The 21,102-nt window shown below is 46.1% G+C and overlaps 1 protein-coding gene across 5 annotated transcripts in view; it reads left to right on the top strand.

Annotated features, from left to right (window-relative positions):
* ULK1 (unc-51 like autophagy activating kinase 1) overlaps positions 1-21,102 on the top strand; it is an 80,390-nt gene that overhangs the window by 52,211 nt on the left and 7,077 nt on the right. For 2 of the 5 annotated variants that reach the window (XM_068412328.1, XM_068412324.1), the window contains exons 14-26: positions 263-428; positions 1,719-1,779; positions 2,119-2,208; positions 6,258-6,383; positions 9,990-10,141; positions 10,974-11,057; positions 11,645-11,907; positions 12,554-12,738; positions 13,559-13,674; positions 14,267-14,410; positions 16,999-17,186; positions 19,961-20,139; positions 20,284-20,402. In XM_068412328.1, coding sequence (XP_068268429.1) covers positions 263-428; positions 1,719-1,779; positions 2,119-2,208; positions 6,258-6,383; positions 9,990-10,141; positions 10,974-11,057; positions 11,645-11,907; positions 12,554-12,738; positions 13,559-13,674; positions 14,267-14,410; positions 16,999-17,186; positions 19,961-20,139; positions 20,284-20,402 — 1,873 coding nt within the window. The remainder of the gene's footprint in view (positions 1-262; positions 429-1,718; positions 1,780-2,118; positions 2,209-6,257; positions 6,384-9,989; positions 10,142-10,973; positions 11,058-11,644; positions 11,908-12,553; positions 12,739-13,558; positions 13,675-14,266; positions 14,411-16,998; positions 17,187-19,960; positions 20,140-20,283; positions 20,403-21,102) is intronic. The other 3 variants (XM_068412325.1, XM_068412326.1, XM_068412327.1) reach the window with 3 other exon arrangements.

The raw sequence follows: 21,102 nt of genomic DNA, 5'->3' as shown, positions 1-21,102 counted from the left end.
CAATACCTCAAGTGAATTTTTCTTATCTGGGGAGCATCGGGCATGCTGGTAGTATGTTTTGTGTAACAAAAGATGTGCTGTTCTGACATAGACATAAAAGGCTGTTCCTTCTCAGTAAACTAAACAGCTGCTTCTGGCAAACCCTCAGCCCTGGTTTATCAGCAGAATGTTGTTTGTAGCCTTGTACAGCTCAGTTTAAAGGATCAAGCAGAATGATGAAGTAGCTGTACTGAAGCCAGTGTTTGTTTTGTTCTTGAATTAGCAGTCCCTTGGAGAGATGCAGCAGCAGCTGCAGGAGAAGGCGCTGGCATCTCCTACCCAGGATTCCCCCGGCTTTCTGCATGGATCTAAGGAGTCTGCTGGAAGCAGCAGTAAGAATTCGTCCTGTGACACAGATGACTTCGTTATGGTCCCAGCACAGTTCTCAAGTAAGCTGGTTTCTGGAAATGCAGATGTTCTGAGCAAAGGGGGATGTGGATGTTAAGGATAGTTACCAGAAGGTTGAAAGAGTGATTAAACCTGTCTGTTTTGACTGAATAACAGGAATGTTTTTGTTGTCAAGCTGGAAGAGACATCTGTCTCACTGGCTAGTTTAATAAGATATTTTGTAATTACCTGCAAAGATAGGATTTGAGAGTAAAGATTACTTGGGGACCTCAATAAGAGATTGAACCTTGAAATCCAACTGGAAAAGAAGATAAGTAGGCTCACAGGGAAATGTCTTCCTCTCACAGAAGCTGTTCCCATGTCATCCTGTCTTCAGTTTCACTCAGCATCACAGTCCAAGACAGGATTTCAGCTAGCAAGAGGGATTTTATACTTGGAAAAAAAACCCTGAGAAAAAATAAAAGATGTTGGATTTTTCTTCAAACATCTTGAATTTAATTTTAGCACCTCTATGTGTTTGTACTTTGATAGGATTGCTTGAAAATATATATGTACATAGAGACCATGGCCCCACTTCAGCCACGTACCTAAGTACGTCCATGCGTGAGTCGTTACTTAACCAGCAGAAGGATATTGTTCAACCTTGACTGTGTGTCTGATGCTTTGCTGAGTTGGAACTTAGTGATAAATGCTGTGACTCCTCCTTCCGCAGTTGCTCTACGTGTATTAAAACAGGAGTTTGGAGGGGTAGAACTGGAATCTGTGAAAGGTCTCTCCTGTGCAATCCTTATAATAAGGAAGAGCTCAGTGTTGTTTGTGTTTTTCCTGGGAACAGCGATGGGACCAGTATACACTTGTCTTGTGCTAGTCATATTTCCAGTGTTCAGATGTTCTGGCAAAGGCACAAACTCCCCTGTGCTGTGTACCCAGCTGCCAGCTCATTTGGCTGCCCTGGATTTTTGCCACTTAGGACGTGGCTGTTTCAAAATCCTACATGCAACATATACCACTGTCTTTTTACAAAGCAGCTAATTGCTTGCCCCAAGTGGGCATATAGCCGTTGCCCTAAATGGTTCTGTCAGGTTTGGGCCCCCTTCCAAAAGGGCTTCCTTTCAGCCCAAATTTTCCAAAACTTCAGAGTATAAGGATCAGCGGCATCCACATCAGCTTCAGCCCCCATGTATTTGGCAAAATGCTGACTTCAAAAGCAACTCAGCAGGTCTTGGAAGAAGCAGGAAGTTCTAGCCAGAATCTCAGTTGCTCTGAATATATAAAGCTTTTTAAGAAAATGATCTTGAATTAATATGTTTCTGTACTTCCTTGTTCCTCAGGTGATTTAACTGCTGAGGCTGCAGGAGGGAAACCAATCCAAGACAGTCTGATGTACAGCGGGTAAGGGCACCAAGGCAACTGAAGTTGTTTAGTCTTTGGAGCGTACTGTGCATTAGGGACTTCTGGGTTCTGGTGGATGAAAGGGAAGATGCTGCTGAGTTAACTCTAGTTTCAAAGGTGACTCTCACCTGCCTGAGTCTGACCGTTTTCAATTTGACCATCAGCATGTGGCACTTGAATACCAGAGTGTGTGTGGTGCAGCATGACAGTCCCCAGGGCTCCTACGGCTAGACTCCGCAGAGGGTGCTGGGCAGACACAGCTCTGTTGCGGTGCTTTGTGGCGGGGAGCAGAGTTGGTTCCCAGGCTCTAACAGCTGGGTTCTTTCTATCATTCTTCAGGAGTTCTCTGGTGACTTCAGCAGGCTTGGAAAGCCAGGGAAGGACACCGTCTCCTTCACCGCCATATAGCAGTTCTCCTAGCCCGTCCAGGTAAGAAAGACTGTTCAGTGGTGACTATGCAACATGGATTAATTAAACACCCATTGACTTCCAGGAGGGGATTTTACAGATGTTGATGTGCTGGACAAGATCCACGTCTCACCTTTAATTAAAGGATAATAAGAAACACCCAGGAGAAACTCCCCAGCCTTGGGCACTGATCAGTCCCAGCTACAGAGCCTATCTCTCCCTCTTCTGGCCCTCAGGAGGGGCTAGAAGAGAATGCAGTAGAGCTGGAATTAACTCTGTTCCCCGAGGGGCCAGGGATTATTCTTAAGCAAGAGAGTAAATGTACTCCATTGGCATGTATGTGCTACTCATCCCCTCTGTACTCAGCCTGCAGAGGCAGTGAGTATTCCAGCTAAAGACCCTTGTTTCTAAATTCATGCCGTGAATTGGAGGACAACAATTCAGCCAAGGCTGAAACCACTATGGGCTTGAATTACTGGGCAAGGGATAGGAGGGCAAATGTGGAGGAGTGCTGCTCTTCTCCCCTTGCTGTTGAAGGACAGATCTGGGCCTTCTTAGTTGTTTGTTTTGAAGCTCTGAACATCTCCTTGCACTGTGTCTGTATAAAGCAATGCTGCTACATGGGCCTTGTTTAGTAATGGAGGATGCAGGAGTAGGAGTAACAAGTGCAAACAGGCATGGTCAGAGGTTCAGTTCCAACTAAACCAGTTGCTATAAACTCAGCTTTTAGCCTTTAGGAATGTCATAGGTGGCAGCTGCCCACACATAACAGCACCAGCTGCCCAGCACCACGAGTGCCTCCAGACACGTTTATGTTCACAAGATGTTAATGGTCTGTGGAAGGAGATCCCATTGACTCTAGGGCTTGGAGCTTTAGGGTATTTGCTTAGCTTACAGGGAGCTGGTGGTGTTGCTTCCCATCTCATTCTTGCCTACTGAGGAAGTAGGACAGCCTTCATCTTCTATTCTGTCAACATGGCACCTGTTAGAGGGGGAGAATCGAAGGGGATTTCACGCTGGGAGATGGATGACCCTAAAATCTTTCTTAAGAAGGCAGTGTAGTCCCAGGCTATGTGTTGAACACACTTGTCACATAAACAGAGCCCAGAAAATGACAAAACATAGCCTCAAAGCATACAGATTTAAAGGAGCAGAATATAGCTCAAAGCCTTGCTGACGTGATCAGATTAATTGGCAAGCACGTACCACAGCGTGGAGTTTAATTGCATGAGACTTCTTATGCCACCGCCTGCTAAGCTTTTTAACAGCTTATTCCTTAACTGATTCCTTTGCATTCTGGGGATCAGTATTAAAGGATTTGGCCTTATTTCTGGGCAGCAGTGAGTGGAAATTCATGGAAGTTGACTACAAATGCTGCCCACTTTTCACTGTTCACCACTGTCTTCACCAAACTGGCCTCATCATATTCTAGTGGATCACAAGTCAGTGCCAGTGACTATGATCTAAACATGTTTCTGCTCTCACTGTCTTTACTACTCCTTCCCAGCAGCTTCTGTGGACCAGATCCTAAACCCTCTAGTGCTACTTCGCACTTTTCTGTCTGCTTTGAAGAAACACTGAAAAGTTACTTCTTACCCTGTTCAGGATGAGGGAATAAGACATAAGTAATGAAAGATGGGAGCTGTCACTCTGAATCCAGAGTGTAAAGCATGGTCTTTGATCTGTCCCCTGGAAGTGCCCAGGTATGCCCTTACTATTAACATGGGTTTCAGTGCCCTGCACTTTAGATGTCATGAGGCCTCTTGGTTCAGCACTGGGCTTCACGGGCGCACAGGACTCCTGATTTTCTCTCTGTCTGTGCTCACTCAGAAGCAGCAGTTCTCCCTTTTGTGTGTGGCTCTAGGCTAGCAAGTAATGCTGGATGCAGTCCAACTAGGACAGAAAGCAAAGGCTATTTTAGAGTGGCCAGCAGTGGGTTTTCCTCAGGATGTCACAGTACACTCTAGAGCAGCTCTTCTTGTTCTTAACTGAATAAGAGGGTAAGGACTAGGCAGAATTAAAATATGCTGACAGTTAAGCTTTATTTTTAAAAAACACTTTCTTGTTGAAAATGCTTATTAAGTCTAATGAAAGCTACTTCCTTGGATGTATCCCACAGCAACGGATTTAATACCATTTTCAAAGAGCTTTTAATTACTGCCAAGTAATTAAACTTCCTGTCCCAGCTTTATCTCTTGATCTTTGCAAATTTATCATCAATCATAATCTTCAAGGCTTGAGGCCAATTAGCAGGTTTAGTGTATGTCACCTCGTTTGGATGCTTTCTTTTGCAGCTTGCAACTTGTGGGGAAACCTGGCTCCTATAAGGACTTGTTACAACTCTTGAAGAGAAGGGGGATCATTTCAGCTGAGAACTACTTTTCCCCCAAAGGATTTTGGCCAAATTAAAGAGATAGTGTTTGAAATTTAAGTTGAAAATCAGGATATGTATAAAGTTTGACGTTAACCCTCAAATTTCTCGGTTAAAGCTCTGTTCGCTTTATGTATGTCTGACTCCATGTCTTATACTGATGGAAGGCAGAGACAGCAAAGCCTCACCCTTCCACTGAGCAATCAGAAGCCTTTAATGCCTTTAATTTATGGTATGACAATGAAGAATCAAGGCTTCCATGCTGTGTTTTAGAGACAGACATCAGATTAAAAGTCTGTTCTCTTGGTGAAAGAAATAAGGAGGAATATATAGAACTTAACTTAAAAAATTAGTAGACATGTTGAGAGAGGAACGAAAGAATCTGAATCACATTTTGATCTTTCAGCCTTGATGAAAGATCTCTTTCAGTTATTTGGCTCTCTTGTGATGGAGGGGCGTCTTCATGTGCACAATGTGGAGATCTGCAGACACATTCCTGCAGATCAGCTTTGTGCAACACTGTCACTGTAAACCACAGAGTACTGCTGACCTTCCCCAAAAAAGAAATCCTGATAATGGGATGCTTTGCCAAATAAGACACAAACTCTTCTCTCTCCCTGTGCACGCATGTATGTTCTTGCTGAATTAAATATCTCCTTTCATCTTATGTAAAACACTTCCACTCCGAGTGTTAGACCCAAAGAAGTGATGCTTCCTGCTTCCCAGGGGCAGACCCAGGCGTGTGTCCTCGATTGACAAGGAAGACTGCAGAAGCCTTCATTACCAATAAGATCTTCCTGTAATTGTGCAACAACCCTGCAATTGGTGTTGGCAGTTGTAAATAGCATTGCCATGGCAATTAATCCTAGAATTCTGGAGCCTTTGGGAAAAGACTTTAGGCGGCTACTTAGTTAAATGTGGTGTTTGCATGGTTTTTGGTGTATAGTGTGGTGTACAGGCTAAGAGTAACAGGGGAAACTGTCACCCGAGGGAACAAGATATCAGACATGAGCTGATTAACCTGCTTGAATGGAACTAGAAAGAAGTCTGGAGTTAGCAGAAGGGGCCTGACCCATTTTGTGTGTGTGATATTCTAGCTGACCTTGATGGGTATATAGATACCAGCTCCTGTCCCCCAAAATTATTCTCTCCTGAGATGCCTTCCCCACCCTGTAGTTAATTCGCAAATACTCTGATAGACACCACAAGTTTCTGTTCTCTTTGTGGTGTGCTGAGACTTTCATGGAGATGCCATTGGTGCAGCAGTGTCTCTGCATGAATCACAAGTAGCCCTTGGCAGCAAAATCTTTGCTGGTGTCCTTTGTGAGCCACGAATGGTTAGCCCCTGTTCGATGATGTGCTCTTTGGCTGTGGATCTGAGCTGTTGGAAACTAGGCCAGTTGTGACCTGAAATAGCAGGGCTCCAGTTTTCCTGGAGGGATTGGTGTGCTTGGGTGTATGTTTTAACTTCAGTCTGTGGGTGGGAATCGTGCTGGAAGAAAGGTGCCTGTTTTCAGACGTGTGGTGCCACTTCCTTTTGATATGAATTCGAGCTACCTCCCAGTATAAACCTACAACCCGAGAGCAGCCAAGGGGACGCTCCCTGTGTACGGTTGCTTTACAAAGATAAAACCTCCAATTACCTGGCTGAAGGCCCACCCCTTACAAGAGCCTTTCCTTGTGTGTCTCCTTTCGACAGCCGGCCAGGTCAGTTTTCTAGCAGCAAGTACGGACACTCTGTGCCCATTCCGGTCCCAACACAAATTCATAACTACCGGCGGATCGAGCAGAACCTGCAGTCTCCCAATCAATATGCCTCTCCGCGGTAAGTGCTGGGGCTGGGAGGAGGGGGTAACGTCAGCGCAGGGGCTCTTGTGTTGCAGCTTGGGGGTTGTAAAACAGACGGCTTTACAGTTTGTTCTCTGTACCTCAAAAAATTTCCCTGTGTAACGGGCTCTCCCCCTTGCTTTAGGGAGCCAATGTGGTGTGTGTTACGTGGTAACATAGTTTTGGGGTATTTTTGTAGTGGTGTTGAGATTTATTTATTACCACATACTGTAAATTTTGCCTGTGTGCATGTCTGTGAGATGGCTCCTGTCAGCTTTCAGTGCAGGCTGAGCCCCTTTGAGTCTGACAGCTTTTCCCATGCCAGCTATGGGTTGGGCATCCAAGTGGAGAGACCCATCCATCTGGCAGATGCCTTTATAAAAGGAAAAAGTTGAGATAAACAACTAAAATGGATGGGGCTGCAAAACTTACCTGACTTTACCTTAATTGGTTCCTGTAGCTTGTCACGCCATAGATGATGTGTCTTACATGAGTTGCGTGTTAATGTTGTTATGCAGCCAGGACTGATTGAGTCATGAGCAATTTATGCCTGTGAGGCAGAGCACGTTTTCTGAAGGCCGTCAGGAAGACCTGGGTGCCAGCCTTCAGCCATACAGCTGACCTTCTGAGTTCAGTGGTAACGCCTTGTACATCTAAGACACACTGGGCTTCTATCTATCTCTTCTCGTGAATAATTTCTGGTTCTTACATGTTTGAAATCTGGGTTGACAGTGGCGGCCCAGGTCATAGGCTGTTTGAAAGGAGACTCATACAGGATCTTAAGGAGTTTCTACAGGAGGGGCATTCAGACAAAAGTGTCTGTGAGGTGTCATGTCTTTTTTTGGATGAGTTGCTTTGGTATCTGGATTAGTTAAAGTTTAGATTTCAGAAGTAGGGTAATACCTATGTCAGCCTAAGTTTGGGCTTCAGCCAGCCTAATTCAGGATTAAGGCTTATTCAAAGTGGACCCAGAAGCAGAGACACGATATGTTGACATAAATCAGGGATCAGCAGAGAGATTGTTTCGTGCCAGTGTTACTTTAATACTACTTTATGTTCACTTCTTCGAGTGTGGCAGATTTAGTGATAAGCTCCTTCCTGTTTCCTACACGACTTGTATTTCTTACAGCAAAACTTGTGGACCCTGTTAGTGTTGGAACTCACAAAAGAGTCCTGGTTATCCATATGACGTATGAAGTGAGAGCTCTGGAGAAGGTGCAGAGGATGTACCTAGGCACGCCATGCCTACCCCAGACCTGGTGACAGGCTGCCGAGTTCAGGTTCACAGCCTGCAGCTACCAGTCAGGGATCAAACTATCGTGTTTTGCTCCTTTTAGTCACCACTGTGTAATGATGAGATTAGCATTGTCCCTGCAGAGGAACTCGAGGAATGGATGCAGTCAGATGATTCACACTCTGCTTTTAGGATCTACTCAAAATCTCTGGCGTCATGTTTTTTTCTGCCCCAGGAAGCCATATTTATCTCTTGCCATCACTTCCTCTAATCAGCAAATTCAGTAGACACCATTCAGGAATGGAAGGAGAAAACTTCATCAAGCATTTAGTATGTGATTCCACTTTTCCATCAGGTGTCTCAGATAGGCCATTACAGCCAAGCACCTCATCATGTTTGCCAAGTCATTTGATTACAAACCTTGACGTACCCTCTTGTTTCTGAAAAACTGGCCACTGTGATCTGACTGGCTGGTGTGTGCCTGTGTAACGTAGCTTGTGTGTGGGTAGATGTGTCGCTTGTTGAAGCGGTAATTATGTGTGTATACTTTTGGCCACATCACCTGTCTTGCTTGTCTGCTTGCTTGCTTATCCCATGTCTTGTAGGGTGGCATTTGACATTCCACATCTTTCAGCAGCTGCAGTCAGCTGGTGTTTTTTTCTGCAGGTTCCTGATAGATAACATTCAGCCTTCTGGATGGCTTATATTGTGGAGAGTTAAAAACACAGGAGAGCAATTGAACATCTAGGTATCTTTCCACCCGGCCAGGTGTCCGTTTCCTTGTTGTGTATTCATTTTGCTTCAGGGCCAGGCACTTGATGAGCATTAGGCCTCTGAATCTGGAGCAACCTGAAGAGAAGTGATTTTTAGGTTAAAATTTTAAAGGATTTCATTTTTTCCAAGCATGTGAATATAGCATGGATTCGTTTGGCTGAGAAATGTAGTAACGTATTGAAAGTGGGGGGGAGGTGGCGGATCAAGTTCTTATATCTCAACTACTGAAATAGATTTTGTTCATTTATTTATATTCTGAAATATGATATAAAGTAAAACATACACTTAGTAGTGTCCTTGAGTAGATGTACTCACACTTCATAAGGATGACTTTGCCATTCCTGGACAATGTAGCTAGCCCTGCTTGCCCTGCTGAAACCCATCTGCCTTTGTTCCTTCTGTTCAGATACGTATGGACAGCTTAATGCAGCGTCACTGGGAGAGGAGGCAGGGTACCTTGGTGATGGTATCTTTCAGTGGCGTGAGCACAGAGGGGTTTTTTTCAGCTTATTCATTGATTCCTGTCCAGAAAACCACCTACTGACTGAGACTAATGTTCTTTTAACAAGGGAAAAGATGTTACCAAATAGAGAGTAGAATGAAGGATTTGGTGAAAATACTGTTTTCTCCTCTAGAGGAGTCTAATGGGAGTCTTGGTGAAGGAACCTGCAGAGACAGAATGGCATTTCAGTAAATGGAATTTAGATTGTGTGTTCTTAACGAGTGGTGAATACACTAAAATATAGAGAAATAATTAATTAATATTCAATAATCCCATCTCTCTCCAGAGTGGTGGTGTGACTGTACTCAATTTCCCCCTAGTCTAGTTTCCTTTCTTGTTTCGTTTTAGCAGCTGGGTAATACTTGAGGTTCCTGCATGTGTGGGGCTGTACAAATTAATTTTAACTCCCTAAGGTGAGGCTTCACAAGGAGTTTGGAGCCCAGGTAATTCTGACTGTCCAGCCCAAAAAGAAGTTCCTCTGGGCAGTACTGAACTGGTTCAGATCTGACAGCCACACACTGCTCTGTTTTGCTCTGTAGCTTCTGATTTGAAGCAAAGCTCTGTCGCAGAGCGGAGCCTTTGGCACAGCTTACCCCCGCATCGTATGACCTGCACTCACGGAGCTTTCTACCTTAGCGGCTGCCCTGACAAAAGAGCGAGTGGCTCGGCACAGGAGGGACACTTGAATAAAGCCTCTCAGGGCATTCTGAAGACACTGCCTAAAATAAACACCTTGGATGTGGCAAGATAGGAAACTGTCTTGTTCAGGATTGATGTAGATACCTGAAAGCATCTAAAAGTCACTTCTGAAAAATGACAGGCTTTCGTGCTTATAGCTAAGCTAATCTTGTTCTTTCTTGTCATTTGTTTTGCAAAATTTTGTTTGGATTGAAACTCTTGAGAACAAGGATTATCATCTTCATCTGTATTAGTGTGTAGTCCTACAACAGTGGGATTTTGATCCATGGTAAACGGTCATGAAGCTCTGCTTCTGTGGAAGTAGCTGTGTGTGTGTGTGTCTGGTGATACTGTTCTCCTTACTCTTGTTAACTGGCATCTGGAGTAACATGTGTGCTGCTGTTGTTTCCTACAAGGTCTGGTACGGTCCGGAGGTCTAGCAGTACGAGTCCTCTTGGTTTTCCTAAAACTGGTGCTTCCCCTCCTTATCCTGGAGAGCATGGACCTGTGCCCAGCTCCAGAAAGCTCTCCTTTGGCGGTGCCAAGCCGTTTATGCCATCACCGCAAGGTAAGATGTCAACTGGCATGTTGCTGCCCTAATAAAATCACATGCCTCTTTCCTGTAAAGAGGGAGGTTATGACCAGCTGTAGCTGCCAGGTAATAGGGAATTCAGATTGTTGTGTTCTCCCATGGCTTTTCTCAATAGATTATTTGACAAGTGTTTTGGCCTCAGTAAAATGGAGAGGAAAATAGCTATTAGCCCCAGGAGAAGCAAGTTTTGTTTTGGTGTCTTCATCAAACATTTTGCTGCCCTCTGAAGAGGACTTCTGTAAGTGCCAAGTATCTTTTTACTGGCTCAGGCTGGGGTGAGTTAAAAATGAAAACCACTTGTTATCAGAGCAAAATTCTGACCAGCTTTGGAAGGGTTTTAACACTGTTCAAACTGAAAAGTAGCTGTCTGAATATCTGGTAGCCTGGTCCAGACGCTAACAAGCAATTCAAGTGGAAAAGGGATAAGAAAAACCCCCGTGTGCACCTGATGCAATTTGCTGTTTTCTATAAAGGAACAGACTATGATGTAACTAGCTATTTTATATCCCTAGTGTCTCTGATACTATATTTATTAGTCTCTGCTGAAAGGGAAGTGTGTAACATTCAGGTTCTATTCCTCTGAATTAATATCACTTCAAAGTCAAACTAAAACTGGCTAAACTAATACCAGACAGAGCTTTTTTTCCTCCTCTTACAGGAGTTGGTGATCTCTTTTCACTGCACAGCTAGGGCTGAGAAGGTGGAAGAGGTAACTAGCATCTTTCTGTAAAACAGGTGGTGCGTAGTGTTGTTATTGCCTATGGAAACTTAATACTGAATGAACTTCTTTTATTGTGTTCCCTCAAAGTTGGAACAATCCCAGAGCAGCCCAGCCAGACTGTTATCCCTTCTTCTCTTGGAGCAGAAGTGAGAAGCCGGATTCCTGTGGCCGGTGCGTTGGTCTTTACCTTCCTTTGTTATTCCTATGAATAAGGCCAGAACTGTAGTCTCAGGGCATTCAAGGTTGGGTATGTTCCTTCAGCAGCTCCTCTTGATGCTTGGCTAGCCACAATCTCTGTGTGCTGTTAGGAGTTGGGATTGATCTGTTCACATCACATCAGCCAGCCTCTTCCAGTGCTGACAGACTGTGTCACAGAAACTCAGATTTGGGACTTTGAGGTCAATGGATTGAGTGAAGGAGAAGCATCTCAAAACCCCCAGCTCCCCGTCTGCCAAGTGGCTTGCTTGATGTGTATTTTTCTCACTGCTGATCTCTGACAGTCAGGGTCCCTTTCTCTGTAAGGACTGCAATGAGGGAAAGAAGCTTCACTTCTGTGTCCCTATTGTGCCTGTCTCCTTCTCCTGTAGAGTCACAACCCGATCGGGCCTAGCAGTTTTGTGGCACTGATTAGAGTGCCATCCTTAGCCATCCACTGATGGTTTTCATCTGCAGATGTTTTAGCAGTGGATCCTGGGGTCGGGCTGGCATTTTGTGTTAGCACCAGAAAATGATGTAGTTTGTCACTCTGGGCCCTCCAGGTTCCTCGGTGCCCGAGCACTCTCCTCGAGGGATGGGCTCCCGGCTCCACAGTGCTCCCAACCTGTCAGATTTGCATTCCTGCAGACAGAAGATAACCAAGCAGCACTCTGATCCTCTTGTTGCTCACTTCGGTCATACCCCAGTCAGCCAGCCTCTGCAGACTCATGGCTTGCAGCACTGCCGGCAGCTCAGATCCTCACCAAAGCTGTCTGAGTTCATGCAGAGAAGCCCTTTGCCAACTATAGTGGGCTCCCCTACAAAGGTATGTCAAGGAGTCTGCTTTTGGGTTTCTCACAGCTTGGTCTGTTGGGTTATTTGGGGTTGAAGCACTGCATGATCAGATAACTGTGACCTGGATTTATTACCACTTGTTCGCTTTTCTTCAAGGGCTGTTTAGTGATCTGTGTGAAATGGGGTAGTGTCCTAGTTCTTAGTGGACAGATCTCACTTGGCAGCAGTGTTCACCGTCTGAGCAGAGTCCAGGGTTTTACACGGGCAATGAAAAGGAGCTGCCCAGATTAGGCAGAAGCGCATTACTGAACTGGGGTGCCTGGGCTGGTTTGCACACAGCGACTCGGCTTGTGACCAAGTGTGTGTCTGGTAGGAATCCCCAGCAGAGACGGCGGTCGGTTAAGCAGGTGACAGCCCTGGTGTCTCATGCGAAGCTGACACTGTGACAGCATTTTCTCTGCTTATGTTAGGCTGCTACAAATTTCAGCGGAGTTTGTTGTCCTTTCCTTTTAGTCTTTCTGGGATCGGAGGCAAGTAACTGCATGAGGTGGGATTTCTACCTCTTTATTTCAAGCAGGTTGTTGAGCATACAATTTAATTTTCATAAACAAATGGAGGGGTGAGGGCAACCTTCCCCCTTCATTTTACAGACAAATCTTTGTTTTTTCTGTTCTTAGGCTGTGTCCCCATTTGAGTTCCCTAAAACCCCAAGTTCCCAGAATCTCCTCACCCTCTTGGCCCATCAGGGGGTCATGATGACTCCGACACGGAACAAGACCTTGCCAGATCTGAAGGAGATGGGTCACTTCCACTGTCAGCAAACTGGCTTGGGATTGAGGCCCGTGGAAGAGATCAAGGGCAGGTGAGCTAGTCTGCTTTGTACAGTGCTGCTGCGTTCCCTAGTCTGGGATGGTTGAGGCAAATTTCAAACCTTCGCTAACATTTAAGTTGTAATGTAGTGTCTGCAAACTGCTAGCACCCTTGGGTTGCGAGCAGGTATGATGCAGATTTTTAAAGTTTTCCTCTACAGGGGCAGGCCATGGCCTAGATTTTATAGAATGAAAGATTGTCTGCAGCTTTGCAGTATTTAGTGTCCAGGGTTTCATGAAGTGGGGATCAAGGATTTCATTATTAGACCAGGCTCCCTGCAATTATGCAGATGTGTGCCTCGCTCTTTGTGGAACCTGTGCCTGTCGTGGATGAGAGGGTGTTGTGGGTATTCCTTGTCTATGAAACAGTGGGCACCAGTCTTCAGACCAGACATTTGTTTGAAAGCCACGTGCTGTCATGAGCATTGCAGGATACACAGTTGCTCAGGTGTTAGTGTTAAGTTTTCTTACCTGCCTCTCTGCAGATTGCAGCTTTCTCCAGTGATCTGGAGGAGTCCTCTGATATTAATTTTCATATCTTCCATCAAAGAAAACTTGTGTTACGATAATGCTATATTCAGTAGTTGCATTACTGCAGTTAGTCACAGTAGTTGCATGCTTTCTCCAAGTAGCAGGAGATGCTTCAGGTGCTCTGTTGAAAGAGGAAAAGAGCTAGTGGTTATTTCAGCTCCAGACTGTTTGCTGTGTAGTGTTAAGTGGTTGTGGACCAGGATCGGCACAAACTGGAGTGGAAGTGAACTGAAACCTTGCACCTGGTGACTTTCTGCATCATGTTGTTTGTCCTCTTTTTAGATCTCTGAGCACAGGCAGACTCACTGACCTGCTTCTGAAGGCAGCTTTTGGGGCACAGATCTCGGAGGCTGGCAGCAACGACAGCCTGAACAATGAGAAGCCAATGGAAATTGCAGGTAAGTGGGGAGGTCAGGCAGATCTGGCAGGATGTCCTGGTTTGGGCTGGGGCGAGCAGTTTGCCTGCATGCCTCCTACAAATGGGAGGCTGCTTTCCTGATGGCTCTTGGCAGAGGAAGTGACTGCCGTGTGTGAGGAGCGTAATGAGGTTTGCTTTCTTTTGTGGAGTGCTCGAAGGTCTGTGGGCTACGCATGCTGTGTAATTGCTGGCTAGTGGTGTGATTTTTGTAGGCAGGGCTTCCTCTTTTGGCCCCTTCTGAATGTGATAATGTGGAAATGGGGACTTTCTGCCAGGCGGTTCGAATATGAATGGCTCTGCAAGGGTGGGTCTTCCTGGGCTTGCAGGTTGGGAAGCGAGGAGCGGAGAACAGCTGCAGCAATGCGTAACGCTGCCCAGGCTCGTGTCCTGTAGTCCCTGCCAGCCTGGCCCAGTCGTGTTCTCAGGGGATGCCTCCAAAGGGAGTGCTGGCCTGTGCTGGTAACCACTGTCTCCCAAGAGTCTGCAGGAATGTAAAACTGCTGGGTGAGGCACACCATGCTCTGAGTAACTTTCCTGTAATGCCAGTCTGCACCTTTCAACTGTCTCCCCAGCTCCCTCAGGTGCTTACGGAGGGACCCTGCACTCTGGTGCCCGGGCTGGGGGCTCTGCCAGCCCATCCCCAGTGATTTTTACTGTCGGATCCCCTCCCAGTGGAACAACCCCCCCACAGACCACGAGGACCAGGATGTTTTCAGGTAAAGGGCTGATACCTACCTGCCTGTCCCAGTGGGAATGCCTGGGGGCAAAGCGATGTGTTGAATTCCTTGCTCCTGAACACTGGTGGTAGCAGAGGGCTGCTCAGAGCACAGTCCGTAGAGCTCAGCTGATCTAAATGCCTTTGAGGTTCTCATGCTGGCTCCTGCCAACCCCAGTGATTGCTGATAACTGTTTGCACCGGCACAATGTGTGATGCCGTACAGTGGTTTTCCAGTACTGGAAGAGAGAGGCAAACTATTCTTTTACTTCATTTCTTTCTGCTTCAGGCATAACGCTGCAGCTGTTCATAGACCCACTGTTGCTGATAGGTCAACAAACGTAAAGATTGTGTTGTGTTCTGATCATTTTCCCTGTGGGTTTTGGATGAGCTATAAAAGGCGAGCATGACCATCCGTGCCCAACAATTTCAGTGCACGAGTACCGTTAGGAAAGGGCCAGGTTGACTCTGTATGCAAAATTATTAGTGGTGTTACTTATACTCTGAGCTGCTCAAGTAGGAAATGGGGAAATGCACTCCTGCTTGACAGATACTTCTTTTAAGATGCCAGTGCTCTGGCCTCATCAGCCACTGGTTGAGGCTGTGGTAATTGGCCCTTTTGGGATATTGTGTCTGGGAGCTGGAGTCTGTGTTCAGTTTAAGAAAATATGTGGACACTTTTATTTGCATTTTTGGCTTGTTTGGGTTCTCGTCTTGGCTGTTCCTCATCTGAATGTAGTCGACTCTGTTGTTCTTAATTACTGCAGGGAAGGGTTGGATGTAACCATGAATAAGCTGCTTGACTGGGATGGGGGGACACATGGGCTCAGTTCCTGGATGTGACTTGCATTTCCATCATAACTAAAACCACTCACATCCTTGATTGTCTGGAAAGTTGGGACCATAATACTTTCTTTGTCTTGTCTATTTAGAGGGTAAGCTCTGCAGGGCAGGGACTCTTATAAAGTGTCTGACGGGCCTTGTAGCACAATGGGGTTACTATCCTGGCTGCAGCCTGTAGCTACTACTGAAATGTTATGAACAGAGAATTCAGACTTCCTGTATTGCTTTTGTGGGGATAACAGCAATTTGGAAACAGATCCAAGCACCAGTTTTTAGTGGGTTGATATCTGGATCCTTAAGGGTCTGCCGAACAGTCAAGATCTCAGATGGGACACCTGGAAGAGAGAAGGCTGTTGAATAGTGAACCTACAACACATACACAGCGCTGGATGAAGGCGGTCAAAGCAATGCTGCTTGACAAGCTTTGTTTATTAAGTCTGTGCAGTAACTCCTTATGTTGTAGTTAATGCACAAAGTTAGTGGTGAAAAGGGAAGCTTTGCAAGCTGAAAATCTGCACCCCAAGTGCTTGGACAAGCCATGAGTAAGATCACTTGACAGATACAAAGGCAGAGCCTTTTCATGAGTCATCATAACAATTTCTGCAAACAGCCTCTTGGAATTACAGGGTAGCCAGAATGTGATATTGTTAGTTCTTTCCTCTCTCTGAAAGATCTGGAAATACTCTGCCAGTCTTTGATGATCCACTTAGCTTTGAAGCATAGCTGCCAACAGGGAGAGTGCTTTGAGAGGAGAGGGGACTGTGCCTCTCTGCAGATCAGTTGTGCATTATATTACTGAACCTTTTGAAGGCAGGGTAGGGCAGCAAATTAAATTAATGGGTAGAAGAGAAACATCTCCCTCCAAAGGATTGGTGACAGTGGAGAATATCGCCTTGGCAGAATTAGCAGAGTATTTTAGCTAGTATTGGCATCCCCCCTCAGAATATATTCCTCTGCGGCGGTGGGTTAGCAGATATGAAACCCTCTGGAAGTGGTGAATGTTTTATGAATATTCTGAGACAGAAACTCCTTTTGAAGTGTCCATCTTTTATATGTAATGTGCTCTTAGGGTGAATTCAGTGGTCAAGAAGGGCAAAAGAGAATGGTGAGGGAATTGTCTGATGGACACTGTACTTACAGGGTCTCCTGAATCCTGAGGTTAGGGTCTTGACTCAGATGAAGTCACTTACTCTCTGTCCAGCCTCCTATTTGTAAAGAGGGGGAAGCAGAAGTGCAGGGCGCGTAATGAAAAGCCCTCCTGGTTTGCATGTAAGTGGTTGATGTTTTAAAACCATGATAAAAACCTCACTTACCAGAGGTGCTCGTCCAGCGATAGTGTAAAGGCTAGGGAACCAGGGTTCAAGCCATGCTAATCCGTGATGGGGAAGTTGGCTGTGGTGGTGTATGATAAAAATCAGCCCAAGATACTGTGGCAGGATTCAGAAAGTGTTTGGACAAAAAAGAAAAAAAGAGTGCTTCTGAATTGTCTCCATAAAAGACATTCTGGAAGGTGCATTAAATCTGCTTGAGCTTGTAAGCTGGTCTGCCTGAGTTGCTGAGGAGCTTTATGTTGGGGAGTGGTTATTCTGCATCAAGAGTCCTTGCATCTTCCTCTAAAGTACCTGTTGCTGGCTCCTATCAGAGCCAGGATCCCAGATCCTACAGGATCATCCCCTCTGCTGGGCGAGGAATACCTGGCCTACTATTAATATCTTCAGTAATTCCTTTGCCTATTTTTCTTCTCAGTGGGGTCTTCGAGCTCTCTCAGTTCTGGAGGCTCATTCACCGGCAGGCACTTGGCAGTGGGAACTGGTGGGGATGCTGTGGAAGGCCCCTCAAGTCTCCGGTACGCTTTTGCTGATCCTATCACCGCCAACCTGGAAGGTGCTGTTACGTTTGAGGCACCAGAGTTGCCCGAAGAGACACTGATGGAGGTGGGTATATCCCAGGGATTTGTTAGGGGCAAAGGACAGGGGGGGAACAAAAGGAAAGCAAATCCAGAGGTCAGATGACTCCCTGTTTGCAGCCAAGGGGGTGGCTTCCAAAAATGGTGCAAACTGGCTTCAAGAGAGCTAGCCCAGTGCAGTGCACAGAAAGCCCAGGGCGTATTTAGCACAGTGACTTTTGAGCCTGCTACCAAGCTGTTTAGTCCATGGGACAGCCTGTGACTGAGGCTAAAATTCACCATTTCCAAAGCTGAAACTGCAGGTTGGAAGCATCAGTTTTCTGGTGCATTCTGTCTTAAAAGTTTCTGAAGAGAACCTGGGTACTTTGGGCCTTTTCCTTTTTAAAAGGCTCAGCACTAGTAATAGCTGACTTGAGAGCGTGAGTAGCTTAGTGCGTTGAATGACTGCCTGCTGCCTGCACGTGGGGAGTCAGGCAGGGATACGGCATCTGAAAAAAAGTAAACCTGACACTTGTGCTGCTGATGGGGGCGAGGGGACACCACGTTCTGCACCAGAACAGCTGAACCAGATTGTCAAGCTGAAAGGCTGCCAGGCTCCCCTTCTCTGCAGCCTGAAGACACGCTGAAGCAGAGCAAATGCTTTTGTAGCTGAGATATATTTGAAATGTAGGTCAGGCTGCCCATTTGCAGTAGAGGTGGGAGGCAGATTCAGTCACGGTTTCAGCTCTGTTCGTGATACCTCCTCGGGCTGTCTGGGACTGGGGAAGGCTCTTTGTGTCTGAATTTTGCTGGTATTGCTAAACACCCCTCGATACCCACAGAGATGTGCATACATTGTTTTAAGGATGTGGGTTTGCTCTTCTAGTTCAGATTTTATTTAGCTCAATTTTTTTGTCAATTACACATTGACTTGCATTCATTTGCTTAATTACCTGCAGAGCCACAAGGCTAGGACTTTCAGCATTGATGTGATCGCTATAGTAGTGAATTTAACTGAGCATCCTTACCTCTGTGAGGTCCCAGATGTATGGGGCACTGCCAGCTCTCACCACTTCGGACACTGGTCTGAAGAGCAATGTCCTAAGGAAATACCAGCTTGATCTTGTTAATACCACTCAATTCAGCTTCTTATATCTGTAATGAGTCATTTGGGTTCGGTCATTATTTGTGCTGAGCACAGTAACCCGTTGGCATGTCACAAAACCTTCCTGGCAGCAAACCTTTACAGGATATTTTGAGACCCCTTTGTGCTCTGTGGAGTTGGCCAGAACACAAACCTGGCAGATTCTCTAATTTCTGCAGATATTTCAGAGCACTGAAAACTTGCTATTTAAGCACCCCTATTTCTCTTGAGCAGAGCTGTTATATTCAGAGAGGTGGTTCTTCAATCTTTTGAAAAAGTTTCTCTAGGTGCAGACAAGGCAAACTGAAGGCTAGCTTTTAGTTTGTTTTGCATTGCTTTAAAAACACAATACAGAGATGGCTATGGAAAGAAAGATTCTTGTGATGCCAAATGAGGGCATGAACGCCAGGATAATTAATAGCAGCCGACTGTCTAAGCAGAGAGGAAGGCCTGTGCATTGGTTAGAGATACCAGGCTGAGGCCTGCAAGATCTCAGCAGTTTCCTGCTCTACCACAAACTTCTTGTATGACTTGGCAATTGCCTAATCTCCAAGTTCCTCCTCTGCTTCTCAAGAAAATAGAGGAAGATGGAGATAACACTTCCTTACCATACTGGACTGTCCAGGTAGCAAGATAGTGGAGGAGAGATTCATATTTCAGATAGTCAAAGCTACCTTAGCAGCCAAGTGCCTGAGCCAGTGAATGAAAAACAAAAGCTTGCAGAACTTGAGCATGGGTTGTTTTTTTTTTTGTAAATTCATGTAGGAAACATTCTTACCAGCCCCCTTTGAGAGAACTGAGCCACTGAATATTTGAAGATCAAGCAGGTTGGCCACTTCTCTACAGAGAGAATACGAACAATGGAGTTGCATCTGGTCCAGGCAGAAATTCATTTTGTAGACCCACAAGCATTCAGTTTTTCCGCAAATTCTGACTTCCCAAAAATACTCGCAGTGACTTACGCAATGCAGCTTCCCAGAAATGGGATAATCCCCCTTGGTCTGTAATAGCAGAGGAAGAACGACTTTGAAATGAACACAGCACTTAGTGTGAGAGGCTCTCTGCCCTCACTACCTGGACAGGAGTTGCAGATAAAAGCTTGTCCTTGCTGTCTCTTTAGAGGACCTCACCCAGGGCTCACTGCAGTGAACTGGGAGGATATAAAGACGAGGGGCTAAGTGAGGGCTGGGCTGTAGGGTGGGACACACTGTGTGTGCAGTTTTCTGGGGTGTAGGAAGTTGTCACTCATGAAATCCACACCGGCTTTCAATTTTGTACCAGCATTGCTGTGGTGGGGACCAGAGCTGGGCCTGTGGTGCAGGTGGTCTCTCCCCCTTTCTGGCTGACTTCTGAAAGAGTCCCACAGAGCTGGGATGCTCCCTGGGAAGAGGGCATGTACTTCTGAAGCAAGTCTCAGCAGCTTCTCCAGGGAGCCACCTGGAAATCTCTGGCCTGGGGCTGTCGTTTGCTGCTGTTACTGTGGAGGAGGAACTGGTGCGGTGTGCGAGCTGGGGGCTGAGTGTGGCTGTCCCTGCCCAAAGCAGAGGCATAGGGGGGTTTGGGGCCCGGGTGTTATTTCTGTAAGCTGGGATGAGTCGCTGGCACAGCGCTAGGTGAGCAGCCCTCCCTGGCATGCCATCTTTCCCTCTGTAACCCCCACCTTGGTTTCCCTTCAACAGCAAGAGCACACCGACATCCTGCGCAGCCTCCGCTTCACGCTGGCCTTCGTCCACTACGTGATGGAAATCGCTGCCCTTAAAGGCAGCTCCAGCGAGATGAGCAGTTCAGTGACATCTGAGTACCAGCTCCAGGAGAGTGTGGTGGCCGACCAGATCAGCCTCCTCAGCCGGGAGTGGAGGTAAGGACCAGGCAGAGAGCCACCCAGCTCCCAAGTCTTCTGTCACTCCCTCCCACCCCACGTATCCTTACGTACCAGAAGTCCTCCAGGACTCTTACCGCTGTCCCATAGATCTGTCTGCATTGCAATGCGCTTTCTTTGCAGCTATGCAGAGCAGCTCGTGCTGTATCTGAAAGTAGCGGAGCTTCTGTCCTCGGGGCTGCAGATGGCCATAGAGCAGATCAAAGCTGGCAAGCTGTGCCTCTCCTCCACTGTCAAGCAAGGTAAGAGGCCACTGGACACACCGCACAAAGAACTTGCCTGGAATGGAAGTATTAAAATTATCACAAAGGGTATGAGGGGTTGAGTGAGTGTGAACCCCCACCAGTATGCCCACAGGCTTATTTCTTATTGTCCGCTTGCATAGCCGGGTCTTTTTTATTCACACTGAGGGGAATGTTCCTCTCTTCACATTGACTTTAGGTCTCAAAACTCCTGCTCATGCCCCTGTGAGAACCTTCAGCACTAATTAGCGAGAGGGGAATGTATCTTATCTGATTCCTTGTACATCTCTATCTGAGGTGCTTATATGTACTTGACGTAACTCCAACTTAATTACACGGTGCATGTCCTAGGAAGTGCTTACTTGGCAAATGGAGACCTGTCTTGGCAGTGATGGCTTTTCAAGTGAAACAAAAACACAGGAAGTAAAATACTGGTAATGCCAGAGTCACTTCTTTGCTAGTGTTACGGCCTTACAGTTGCATCTGACTGGCTGGCTTGTAATGTGAGCTGGCTGTGATTCAGTGATTCGAAAAAATAATTTTAAAGCTACCCTTGTAATATTACTGAGGGAGCTTTTTGAAGTACTTGACAGATCAGCTGCCTTTCCCAAGAGCTTAGTCTTTGAAAGTACTCATGCTGCCTTGGGATGGGGTGTAAAAAAATAGAAGTTAAATACAATGAGCACACATAATGTTGTAG

This window comes from Nyctibius grandis, chromosome 14 (assembly GCF_013368605.1).
Source record: "Nyctibius grandis isolate bNycGra1 chromosome 14, bNycGra1.pri, whole genome shotgun sequence".
NCBI classification, from domain to species: domain Eukaryota; kingdom Metazoa; phylum Chordata; class Aves; order Nyctibiiformes; family Nyctibiidae; genus Nyctibius; species Nyctibius grandis.
Note: the sequence above shows the minus strand (reverse complement) of the source record. Positions and strands in the feature narration are given on the sequence as shown.